The sequence below is a fragment of the Anthonomus grandis genome, chromosome 10 (assembly GCF_022605725.1).
Source record: "Anthonomus grandis grandis chromosome 10, icAntGran1.3, whole genome shotgun sequence".
Classification (NCBI taxonomy): Eukaryota; Metazoa; Arthropoda; class Insecta; order Coleoptera; family Curculionidae; genus Anthonomus; species Anthonomus grandis.
Genome location: NC_065555.1, coordinates 11,700,675 through 11,714,388, shown reverse-complemented (window position 1 = coordinate 11,714,388; position 13,714 = coordinate 11,700,675). Strand labels below are relative to the sequence as shown.

The 13,714-nt window shown below is 32.8% G+C and overlaps 2 protein-coding genes across 2 annotated transcripts in view; one reads left to right on the top strand and one right to left on the bottom strand.

The window, feature by feature from the left end:
• The window catches only part of LOC126741694 (cytochrome P450 4g15-like), a 42,247-nt gene extending 41,224 nt beyond the window's left edge, over positions 1-1,023 (top strand). The window contains exon 7 of the mRNA XM_050448223.1: positions 751-1,023. Coding sequence (XP_050304180.1) covers positions 751-929 — 179 coding nt within the window. The 3' untranslated portion in view covers positions 930-1,023. The remainder of the gene's footprint in view (positions 1-750) is intronic.
• A 241-nt stretch (positions 1,024-1,264) lies between these two features.
• LOC126741101 (uncharacterized) lies at positions 1,265-11,465 on the bottom strand. Its single transcript, XM_050447423.1, has 9 exons — positions 11,182-11,465; positions 10,814-11,037; positions 10,553-10,741; positions 10,249-10,491; positions 5,774-5,951; positions 5,488-5,723; positions 5,333-5,438; positions 5,093-5,279; positions 1,265-1,472 (listed from the first exon to the last, which is right to left on the bottom strand). The coding sequence occupies exons 1-9, from the start codon at positions 11,430-11,432 to the stop codon at positions 1,347-1,349; spliced, it is 1,740 nt and encodes a 579-aa protein (XP_050303380.1). The 5' UTR covers positions 11,433-11,465; the 3' UTR covers positions 1,265-1,346.
• Between the last annotated feature and the right edge of the window lie 2,249 nt (positions 11,466-13,714).

Here is a 13,714-nt window from a genome sequence, read left to right as displayed (position 1 = left end):
TTGTTTCATGGTAGTCTATCTTCATTTTATCTACGAATATAACTCACTAGTTTTTTTTTTCAGAAATCGCTAGTTTCGTTCATTATACATCTCTAGTTTTTTTCATCAGGATCTCTTTTTAACTAAAGATATACAGATAACCAACAAATAACAGTTAGATTAACCAGTGCCAAAAAAAAAACAGATAACCCACTAGTAGTTTTTAGACCCTAGTTTCCTAAAGCCCCTAGTTTGTTTCATGATAAACTGTCTTTATTTTTCCTATAAATATAACCCACTGGTCCTATTTCTAGAAACCCTTAGTTTTTTTCATTCACAATGATACCTTATACATTTAAAAAAAAGTTAAAATAGATGTCTTATGATTTTAACAAAATAAACATATATACAAGTTGTCCCGAATTACAGTGTCTAAAATTGACCAGTGCATTTTATTTTTAGAATAATTCTTAATTTTCTTTAAAAACATATATCAAGAAACACTTCATTAACTTCATTATCGAAAATTCTTTAAATTATCAAAAAGAAAAGTTTTAAAAAAAATCCAGAAATATTCTGACTGAATACTCCTAAAAAATTTACAAACTATTATTCCAGTTCCACAAACATTCTTTAATATTTAACTTAATAGGTAACTTAAATACTTTAAGTAATTTAGTATGATCAAAATTACCTCTTTTCAAATTTAAATGTGGATAAAATCTTATAATATAAATCCTACTATAAGTAATAATTTTATTTCTAATTTAGGTCGCAAATATGCCATGTTGAAACTAAAAATCCTCCTGTCAACAATACTGAGAAACTACAAAATACTGTCAGACCTGAAAGAGGAAGACTATAAGCTACAAGGGGATATAATTCTTAAGAGAGCAGATGGATTCAAGATAAAACTGGAACCAAGAAAAACGGAAGCTGCCAGTACTTAAATTTATATAATTTTTAAAGAATTATAAATTTTGTATTTTTAATTTATAAATAACTAATTTGTAAATCTTTAATAAAATAATAATTTTAAGTTAACAGGTTTATTTTAAAACTATAAATCACAAAAGGTACGTGTCCCTGTGAACTATTACTTTATTGTTAATAGTAAACAGACATATTTCGTGAGTAAACATATATTAAAAATAAGTCTGTTATGTTTATTCTAAATAAGTAAATCCCAAATTAGTAAAATAAAATTTATTCTGCAATGATTTTCATTCAAACTATCAGTATATATTCTTTTTAAATACGAAAAAACGAAATTAAACACGAAGAATTAAAAAAAAAATGTATTCCAATAATGCCATAATTGAAATAGCTTTTATTTAACAAAGCCCTTTGGAATTTTTGGCTTTTTTCTAAAAGTCACAATAAGATATTGTTTTTGTTTCCGTTTCTGCAGCATCATAAACTTCGTTGGGTATCAATTCTTCACTTTCCTCAACCCCAGGTTCTACCAATGATGGTTTTTTAAATGATGATGCCTTAAACAATAAAAATGCATGTTAATATATTAAAAATAATTTAATAATACTAAGAGATTATAAAAATACTTAATAAAAACTAATAATACAATAATCGATAGAGTATTAAGATAAAAGCATAGGTAGAATGAGCCATTAAAATGATTATTAAAATTAGGCTTAGTAATGCAAAGTAAGAAATTCAGATGTTGAGACTGTGCTGCTTAAATTTCTTGATTTCTTTAACAAATGCTAATATCTGTATAATACTAATAGATTTAAAGGGAATCGATTATTGTTGAGATAAATTAGAGTTGTAAGAACCATAAGAATCACTTAAATATCTCAATGATATAAGAAATTCAAAAATCCTTCTTATTCGTGGTTCTCTAAAGATCAATTTTTTTGAAAAAATGTTGGAATATTTAAAGATGAAATGCTCATCTTCCTCAATTAAAGAGAGGTAAAGTTTTAAAACGTGAGACACAACACATTCTTCCAATAAAATCAGCACACCAAGTATTTCAGCGTTTTTTTTTCGAAGAACTTTAAAAGAAAAGAAGACCGTTAAAATAAAAGACATTTTGTTAATAAGAAATGCTAAGAACACAAAGCCTCATAAGATCTCTTTAGTCGAACTTGGACTATCTGCCATTCCGGAGATGTCGTGTCGATGATCATAAATATATATTCCTGGCTTAAGCCTAACATCTGGAAAGTTCTATTATAAAGTAAATAATGTCAAAGTTGTTTGATAGTACTATTTAAGACTATTTTTTATGAGATATTCAATCCTACTGTAACGATATTATAAATACCGAGAAAATAGCTAATCTCCGAAAATTCTGCAGGGATGGAAGAAAATTCCGACGAAGCTGGAGGCTAAATTGATGAAAAATTCTGCAAAGTTGAAAGAAAACTGCCACACTCACTCAGTTAAAAAGTGAACTTGGGGAAAAGCTAAGACAGAATTATGTCAGGTTTGAAGCAAGAATTTTGGTAATGAATGCCAATTTAAAAAGTAAGCTTGGAGGAAGGCTAAAAGAGAATTCGGCCATGTTGAAAGAAAGGATTTTAGAAAACAAAAAAGAATTAAAAGAAGAATTCATTAATGGAGGACAGAATTCAAAAAGTTAAAAAAAAAATAAAGATTAGCCGTCAACACTATCTTCAGTAATGAACAATAAGAACGAAGTTTGTGGCAATACGGAATCTGTTAAGCTGATGCACCTCAAATCGCCTCAATTTAATGCTACTACCTCCTAGAAGATTTATCAGCGTCAGTTTGAAGAGGCTGCAAAAGCAGATGCTTAGTAATCAAGCGAAAAGGCCACTGCCCTCACATTGGTCTTAAGAGAAAATGCTGCTGCCATCCTAAAAAGCAGATTGTCCCCAGAAGAACAAGAAGTGTACAACCACCTAGTGAGTCAGCAGATGCGTTATGGCCAATCACTTCTGGAACATGTCCACCACACGTATTCAACTGGCATCTCCAGATATTCAGGAAAATATCCTAGAACGTTTGGCAGTCCAAGCGACTTCACGATGGTGTAATGAGACAGACCTTACTACTAGCACATCCACTTAAGCTTAGTAGATGCATTAACAAGAGCCCTAGAATTCGAGGCTGCCAAGAACACGATAAGAGCCAGGGACTAATGCTTCTTAGTGTCTGGCAAGTGATTCCAGGAGACCACAACTTTGAGGAATAGGTCAAGCAAATGATGAGGGACGGTATTGGAGGACGAAAAATGTGGCAAGGAAGGTCACATAAGAGCTCACTATCGAGAAAGTGCTGGTTCGACTCTCGCCAATCTGGAAAACTTAAGAAGGTCAACGTGAAGGGGTAATCGTCGACCTGTATTCAGCAAGCCCCTGTAAAAATAAATACCACCCCGGTCTCCTTGCTGCAGCACTATAGCAATAGTGTTTTCGTCGATGCGTGTATGGATGTAACCCTCCGCACTGTGCTGAAATTGAGGATAAGGTGATCACCGTTGGTTGGAATGGACATAATGGATACCAAGGGCTTTGAGTTAAGCTTTAAGCAAGGAGTCCTGGAGATAGACGATATGAAAGTTGTTTTGCGACGTGACAGGGATTACAGTGTTCGAGTCCTATTTCCGGAGGAGCTTTGATACCAGAACGAGATCATTCTGGAGGGCTGCATTGATAAAAAGACCACGCACGGTGAAGTAATCATGCTCAAATCTGCAATGACAATGCTGTTGGTCGAGGAATAGCACTGGGCAAGACTCTTGTAAGCACTAAAAGGAGTATATCCGTGAGGGTAATCTGTTTCAAAGACCTGTGCAGTGTCTGGGTCACGTCGTTTCCAGTCAAGAGTTGCTGTTGATAAGAAAAGGTCCAGACTGTCAAAGATTGGTCAGTTCGCAAAGATAAGCATGAGCTACACAGCTTCTTGGGATTATGCACTTACTACCGAAGCTATGTGGAGGTACTTTCTAACATCGCAAAACCATTGACTAGGCTGACAGAATTCCAATGGTTCTTAGACCGTCAAAAAGCCTTCGATCACCTAAAAGAGGCTCTAATAAGCGCACCTATCCTGAGCTATGCTATCCTGAGCTGAGGGAAATTTGTACCTGGAAGCTAAATCCAGGACGGCTAAGAAGAAAAAGTTATTGCCTATTCTAGTAAGATGCTGTCCAAGCCAGAGCGCAACTGTTACGTCACTCTCCTTGCTACCTATTATAAAAGCGCTGAAGCACATCTACAAGTACCTCTGAGGGAGAAGGTTCCTGCTGCGAACTGACAAAAAAGGGAGATCTTATAAAAGACCAAGAGGAAGACTCTAATATCCAGATAGTCCTAACCTGGATGAAGGGAAGAAGCTAACTTGGGAAGAAGTTGCCAAACATTCTTTCAATGTTGAGTCATATTGGACACAATGGAAGTCTCTAATTTTGGAAGATGGACTCTTGCGGCGGAAAATAGTTGACCACAACGGCAAAGAAGCAAAAAGGCTTCTCAAGGCAAATCATTGCGTCTAAACATTGGATTTCGAAGTTGCTAGAAGAAATTTATGCCAGTGTGTCAAAGGGCTCCTTGGAGTAACAAAGACCCTGGAAAAAGTAAGAGAAAGATTTTACTGGGTCAAGCAAGGCAGACGTAAGGGACCGGTGCAGGAAATGCGCTTTTTGTGCGGCAAGACATGGGCCGCAGAGAAAACTGAAAGATTTGATCAGTCAGCACAGCGTGGGAATAAGTACATCGTGATCGTGATGGACTACTACAGCAAATGGGTTGAGGCATGCTCTCTGCCAAACTAAGAAGCCTCTACTATCCCTGACGTTTTAATAAAAGTATGGGTCTGCCGATTTGGTGTACCTTTGGAGCTCTATTTAGACCAAAGACGATTGAATCCAGCTGGTTCCAAAACATTTGTAAGACGCTTGGAATCAAGAAAAACGAGAACTACAGCATTATAAACGCAGTCAGATAGCAAAGAAAGATCAAAAGAAATCAAAAGATCAAGAGAAATCAGGATAGGTTTTTACGATATTTAAATTGCGTATTAATCAGGAACTTCCTTGCTTTCTTGATTGCGACTTGTATTTAAAATAATTAATGACAATTATTCACCAATATCCACAGCTCTTGAAACAAAAATTACTTACCTTAATTTCAATGATACTAAAAAGCTCAGAATTAACGTCAGGTTTAACCAATTCACCCACTGCGTTATTTTGAGTTGAAGTTCCTACCAGAGAAATCCTTTGATTACAGTATTCATCCCATTCGATTTCCGAAAGAAGACCTGCTTTTTTTGCATTATTGTTACATAGGTCCATCCAAAATGGTTCTCTAACATTTTATACTTATATATTTTATTATAGGGTGTTAGTGTTTTAAATTACCTAGTATCCTTCCATTTTACCAGCATCATCAGATTATTAAAATAGTCGGAGCAACGTTTATCGGTTCTTTGCACCAAAGGTATATAAAGAAACATAAGTTCCAGCCCTAAAAGGATGTATTTATACAACCTTTATTGTATAATAATTAAATTTACCTGAAGATAACGCTCCCAAATTTCTAACTTGGTCAGCTTCCGCCATATTTCCAATAGAGTGAAAAATTTCTAAAGCATCTGATAACAATGGCGTAGCCTTATGCGGTTCTCCACACGTAAGATAATATTCCCCCAAATAACGATAAGCTTGCGCCAAATAATATTGCAACCCATGTTCTTCAGCCATAGTTTTTAAATCCATAAGAGTTTTTAAAGCTAACCGAGTATTTCCATGCCTGGAAAATTTAATTTAATCTCAGTCCCATCAGATTATAAAAGTACTTACATTAAGTATGCTTTAGATAGTTCCACTCTGGTTTCACATATGCCCTTTTCTGAATTTAACTTGGACTGGATGTAATAAGCTTTATTAAAAGTATTGCAAGCCTCTTTGGTATTTCCCAGGTTTAATTCACACTGGCCTTTTATAAATAAGGCCATTGTTTCGCCATTATAGTAACATGCTGGAAAATGGTATTTAAAAAAAAAATTACCTTGATGGTCATTTTAATTAATAATAAATTTTTAATCTCTTTTGATCTTTATCATAATTTAGCTGACAGTGTATCGTCTATACTATAGTTACTGAGATCCCAATGGTCAGCTCTAACTTGGGACACCCTGTACAGCATGGAACAATGACTTTAGACAACATATTCTATTTCGAAACATATTCATTATCCATACGGCAATTTTCGAAAATTGAAGACAAAAAACTTGAGAGAGTCATGAGACATGATCAAGAAGTAATCGCCACTACACAACTGATTTTTTGGAGAATTTCAGATAGTGGCATCTAGGGCAAATATGCTGAAACAGACTCATCAATTAATACACTGTCGTACTGGTAAATGTTATGGAGTATTCGCTATAGTATGCAGATAATCGTTGTTTTCAAAGTAATTCTATGTACGTTATAACTTTAAAAAAGTTTATTACTGATTTTATTCTAAAATGAACGTAAAACCCATTTCTTTGCATTTTTCGATTTTGAAGCAAAATCAGGCACCAAAATGAGATTTTTTTAAAATCTGTTCTGAATTTAAAATTAATTTTTTCTTGTTAAAGACCATTCAAAAACTAGTAATAGAACATTATGACAAATTTTTCCACCAATTATACGTGTGCCACAATATAAAGAGAAAGATTAGCTCCCATAGAATTCATGTATGGGAATAAGACAACCGGGTTTTTTCGTGGATTTTTTTGATTTTTCAGTTTTATTTTTGAAAGTCGATAGTAATAAAATATAAAAAGGATTGACAGGAGGAGAATAAGGAATAAAAGAAACCTATAGAAGCCGAGATATTATATGTAAAAATGTAGCAAAAACAAAAGCAAACTGTTTTTTTCACACGGTACCATTTTTTTTCTTTAAAAGAATATTTAAAAACTTTAATGTTAGCCCTAAACTAGCAATTTTCAGTAAAAAATCCTAGGAAAAATTTTTTTTTTTTTGGTCGAAAATCAAAAGGGGTATACCCACGAAAAATTTCGAAAAACTGGTTTTTATTTTTTTATAAATAAACTATAACTCTGACAACTTTTTGTTTAAAATAAAAGTTGTTAGAAATATTACGAGGTATCCGCATGTCAAGAGGAATAGATTCTAGCTATCACAGAATCGGAGAAAATTGGAAAAAACTACTAAATACAAATATCGAATTATCATGGGCCCTATGGAAAAATTTTATTTTTTTATTTTTCTATCTTGTACTACTTCAGAGATTCTTTAAAAAAGTTTAGTACCGATTTTACTCTAAAATGAACAATCTCATCACCCACATCAGGAAAACACTGGGATTCGAGCAGAACTAACTGAATGAGAGCACTTTGAAAATTCGAAAAAAGTCATTTTTCGACCTCGTTTTTGAGGCCATAAACGGGCTCTAAAAATACGATATCTCAGCTAATATAAGAGCTCCAAGCCCACATTTAAAGCCCAAAAATTTTGGAAAATCGAAATTACCGCGAGGCAGAGGATTAAATTATCATCAAAAAAAGTATATATCTCTTTTTTCAAAGTATCATAATAACGGCACAAAAAAAATCCGAAGAATCTAATTGCTTAAAAATAACTCAAAAATTGGATCTAACTCAAAAAACTGTTAGGGAAAAGTAGGAAATACTGTTAGGAGAAAAAATGTGTTTTTGAAATTTTTATACAGAATTTTTAAAATTTTGTATAAAGATAAATCCATTTTATTAAAAAATGATGCATGAAATAACGATAAATATACTCACAAATGTTCGTGGTTCTAAAATGCGGAACCACGGACGTAACAAATATACCTTGACTGCTAATGCATATGGCCTCCATACCGAAAAATGACCGCTACCTCGTGGCCGCCATTTTTATGTGGTTGTTTCATTTTGATGTTGGTCACTCTGAACATTTTCAGTGTCACCAACAAAAAATATATTAAATAACGGTAATGAAGTGACGATGCTGATGTTTAATGTGTGAGCTGTCACGAACTAAATATTCTTTTTATTTACATTGTTTTTAAACCATCTTTGGGATTCCAAAATGAGGCATTAAAATCTTGATATGACTGATTCTAAATGACATTGTCAATTGTGAGTATAGCGGATTGCCTAGTTTTTGGCAATTTGTAAACGACAAGCTTGGGTATATGATGGTCTGCATCAGGAGATAAAGCTTCCTTCTTATTTAATACATGGATAATGTATCAGCATCCTTATTTAAACGTATTTGGTTCACTGTTTCTTAAAACCAAATTATTGTGCGTTGTCTGTCTGTGTTGTCTATCATAGCATAGAATAATATATAGTTTATTTTTACTATATAAACCTTTACTTATTACAAACCCTTATAATATCACCTATATTCTGATTTTTATAGATGGTTGTATTTATTAATGTGGAAACTCTGTTTATAGAGGGAAAGTAGAAGTAGTCAAGTAAAAATAGAAAGAAAATAAAACTTGTTCTTAACTAAATTTGTTAAGTAAAAACAAGCAAAAATTTAAATAAAGATCATCATTTTCATGGTATTAGGATTTATAAGATTGAAATTTACCAGAATAATAAAACAAATATTTTAAAGTGTATGCATCTATCCCAGGTTAATTGACTCTATGTCTCATTTTAGGAGAGCATTACTTATCTTTCATAAATTTTAATGAAATTCTTAAAGAAGTATAAGAAAAATACTCAGATCTAATAACGCAACTATCTTATCGCATATCGCATCTATTAATAACAAAATGTAACTTTTAATTTTGTTTTTTTAAACATAACCTCCCAAAAACTTATTTGTTATTAATTGTTTTATTTCCCTACAATTGGCACACCTGAAATTTGTCAGAATGACCAACATCGAAAGGACACAATCACGAAAAATAACAAACACCTAGTAGTGGTCATTTACCAGGCTTGAGCTAAGTCGTGAATTTGAATTCACAGGTATAACTGTTAACGCGATTTTCTATTCACTGTGAATATAACCTGTGAACGTGAATTCACGATTGAGCGCCGGTTGGCGAGTTTGCTTATCGTGCAGTTTAATATCATGGCAGTGAATTCGTATAATAATAAGAAAAGTATTACTATTCTGTGTTTATTGTGTTAAGGATAGTTCATACCCAGATACAAATATTAAGGGGGCCTAAAGTAAATAAAAATTGGAGACAATATCATTGACAATGACAACAATGATTCATTGTTGTCACATTTGAAAAAATATATATTTTCATAGACATTTTTAAAGCTAATATCACGATGTCTTAATAAGAAATAATTGTCTTTAAAACTTTAAAATAATGATAAAAACAAACATATTTTAATATTCGACCTTCCGCAGAAATAGATAAATTAAAATATTCTATGATAATAAAAATCCAGTAAAAAGAAACTAATTAGCATGACAATATAAAATATAATATATGTACAATAAAAATAATTTATAAAAAATAATAATTGTTCTCTCGTTTTTTTCCCACAAACGAGAGAGACGGATAGACGATGGGAGTCAGATAGTCTGTTTAACGATGGCTAATCGCTGATGAATAAATTACTTCTTTCGGTTTTTCAAATTTCAACGCGCATTCGTTAGTCTGAATGTGAACGCGCCTTTCTCATTCACATTTTGACATTTCACAGTTTATTTTTAAGTTGTCATCAAGTCGTGAATGTGATTTTTTATTCACAGTGAATGATTCACAGGTAGTGAAATTTTGCTCAACCCTATCATTTACTTTTCATTGAATTGCCAGTCATATTTGGCATGTATATTTATTTAGGGTCTTCTTACTTTCTAAGAAATCACATAAAAATTACTATTGGCGTCATGGTTTCTACTTGAGATACCGTGTAAAAAATTTTTATTGCGAAGGACGCATTAAATCAAATGGACAACAAATTATACATTAGTTGCAATAAATCTAGTTTTAATTTCATGTTTTGGTAGTCTGTAACGTCATATTTGGCAAATCATTGACTTACTATCGAGGCACCCTGTATAGAAATTTTTATATAATTTTTGAAAACGAGCATGTTAGAATACTAATCGATGTGTCCAAAAAATTTAAAAAATTTGTTCCTTTCATCGTGCATTGTATGGAAGCTTTCAAACTACCGAAATATAGTCACAATTAAGACGGATAAAAACTTGCCATTTATTATTGTTTTTATAGTCTATTATTATTAGTCTACTATTATTATTAATTTATTATGGTTTAAAATGTATGGATGTGAACTTCTAATTTAATTCTGGTTAGCATTATTCTTATGTATTACCTTGACCTGCTCGTTTTTTTGCAAGCGTTGCAAATTCAAGGGCTTTCAGTAAATCAGTTTTTTGATAGCTTCGAGCAGTTCTTATGTAGCAAAGATGAAGCAAATAGTTGGCATTCATATAGAGCGTATCAGATTTATCAGAGCCGCTCTGTCTTATGTTAAACCCCTTGACGTTCCAGCTTTTTCCTTTTGATAGATCTCGGACTATGTTAAGTTCCCTTTCTGCACTATCATATTCTTTAGCTGTAGAATAACAGCAGAGTATAAAAATAAGCTGATTGAAATTATAACAAGATATGCGTACCTCTATCAATCAATAATTTGGCATAAATAAATCTTGAAGTAGCCTCATGTCTTCCAGTTACTCCAGACTTTCGGGAAATACTTATACATTGAATAATTAATTCTTCGGCCAACCAGTACCAGGTATTATAGTTAAAAGCAAAATCGATGGCTACCTTCAACAGAATTTCTGATTCTTTGCGATGGTTTCCTAAATATGTAAAAGTTGGAAAGAACCATTTTCTTGTCGAAAAATTATTTATTTAGAGGACATCCTACTAACCACTTTTGTTTTCTTTCTCGGCTTCTACTAAAGCATCACTTAACTTCTTCAGTTCGTTGTCACTATGTTTTAAATAAGGGCAATTCCATATGAAACTTTGAGGACCAGCTTCTTTGTGTAGCCGCTCGTCGTGTTCGAAAAGCTGCTCGAGATATCCTAAAGAAGCATCACACCCATTTTCTTCAAGCATTAACATTAATGCTTCATGGTATGGAAGCTTAAAGCTAAATTGTTGCAAGTAAGTCAATTTTAATACGACATTCATCGAGTTTATATTTTTTCTTAGCTTTACTGCACGGATTTTTGTAATTTGAACAAACACTTTAGAATGGCGATTTGTCATGCTCATGTTTACTAAAATTACTTACAATCTTATATCATTAAGATCATACTCGGGCAGTTCAGCTCTCATCTTTGTGATTTCCTTCTTTGTTTCCAATCGTCTTCGTTTCTCTCTTCGGATAACATCTTCATCAAACATAGTCGAGGAAGTAAGTCTCGAACTTAGTTTGGCCGCAAGTCTCATCTTCGATTCCGTTTGCGCTTTAACCATTTTCTCGAGCTCTTCAAAGACATGCGATTTATTTTCGGCTTTTCTAAGATCTTTCTTGCTTGACATTTTAACTATTATATTATTTATGAAATGAAGTTAAAAGACAATACATATTTTTTCGTGACATTTGGGTTCACAGCATGTTCATTAATACAAAGCTATAAGAGTTTTCTTAGATTATTGAATATCTTTAACTCATATGACTGATTTGTATGAAGTTCAAGTTCTACAATATAAATTTTATTTAGAAGCAGAGACCCAAGAGACCACTGAGGTAAAAATAGAAAAATTATTTTTATTAGCATTAATTAATAAATGCAACCATTTATACAACGAAAGAGTGAGCCTTTATGAACTACATTTTAAATATCCTTCATATTTAAAATGTAGTTCATAAAGGCTCAGTGCAAATGCTCTATTTGGCCAACCTTAGGTTTTAGGGTTTTTTAGATTTTCCTTACAACATTCTTACTAAATAATCACAAAAATGCTAATTTATTATTTTTCGGCAATATTTTTGTGTTCCATATTTCTTCGGTGTTTTGTGGGTATATTAGTCTATTTCTGAAAACACAACTTATTTCTATCCAACGTGTCGAATTATATTTAATTTATCTCAAGATAAACTGCGGCATATTTTAGGCAGAAGGAATTTGTTCCGGGCAGGAGAATCTGTATAGTTAATTATTGTTTGGTAGTATGAGGTTAATAATACATAATAAAAACAAAACGTAGGCTAGTAAGAGCACTATTTTTTTCCAAAACTATATATGCAACCGAAATGTAGACCCGGAAGAAAGCAGATAAATTAAAATAGAGGCTTTTGAGATGTGGGTATACCGCCGCATGTTAAAAATATTTTGGATTGCACATCAAAATGTATTAACACTACAACTCAATTTAAAACATCGACAGCTTAAACACATACAACAGAGATATTTGCAGTATTTGGACACATTAGCAGAAAAAAAGGTACAAAAATGGAAAAAGTGATAATCGAGGGCAGAGTTAAAAGAAAAAGACCTAGGGAAAGATCTTAGTACCGTTAGGTGAATCAAACAAAATACTGGTTGATCGAAACTAGCCCAGGACACAGAAGGATGAAATTATAAAAATTTTATGAGTAGGTAACCTACATGCCTAAAAAGGATAGGAAGTATAATAATATCTTTAAGTCATAATAATTGCCTAAAAAAATATACTAGGCCTATATAACTTAAACTGTGCCAAAATTTGCGAATTAAAACCAACTTTTTGAGAAATTGTTAATACTTTTCATTAAAATGTTAGCAACAGTCGTGTATCCAATTTTTCTCTTTTTTTCAGAGGAAGCGGTTAAATCAAAATGGAGGAACTTGCGTTTCGAATTTTAGAAGGGAGTTTAAAAAGATCCTCAAATGTCGCTCGGGAGATGGCAGTGATCAAGCTCCAGTTTATCCAGGATCGTGCGCTCACTTCGATTCAATGCTGTTTCTGAAATCTGTTTTTACACCAAGGAATACCCAGGGCAATATTGAATTATCTGAAAGTACAGTTTCTCAACGCTGTCAACTAGAAGATGAGGAAAATACCTCACAGTCACAAAGTTATCAACTTACCCAGTTTGAGGAGGACCAACTGCCAGAAATTCCACAGAAGACACAGCTACAAAAGGAGATAGACGAATTAGACAATGAGTTACCTAATCAAGATAGACCAATTACACCCATTGAAATACGTAAAAAACGTAAGGCACAAAATAATGCTAAATCCAACTTTGAACGAGACATGCTGGAACTCGAGAAGAAAAAAGTCGATTTATTTAACAAAGCTGATAATGATCATGATGAAGATATAAATTATTTTAAATCTTTACTTCCTCATGTGAGACTCCTTCCTCCAATAAAGAAGTTAGCCTTCCGTAGTGCACTGCAAAACCTGTTAATAAATTCAATTGTTGAAGTTGAGAAGCAGAATCAGTTTTCTGTCCAGAATACAGTTCAACAGTACGGCTCAGGAGTTTCTGGCGTACCGTCTTCCTATATTTCTCAAGTATCAACAGTTCAGAATGGACATCAATTTTCAGGTCAGATTCAACATGGTGATCTGAGCGAACTTCTCAATATTCCGATCACGACCAATTCCACAATACAAATGTGACTCATCATTAATAATTCATATGTATCATAGAAATCAATAAAACAATTTTAAAGTTATTTACAATTATTTTTACCTGATGGTTACAATTAAGCGCTCCTCTACTGATATAGGGCACTGGAAACTCGTTAAAGATTTTCTTCAGAATCTACTGTAGTACGCGTCGCTCGAGGACACTACATCATGGACAAGCTTTTCTTCATCGTACGAAT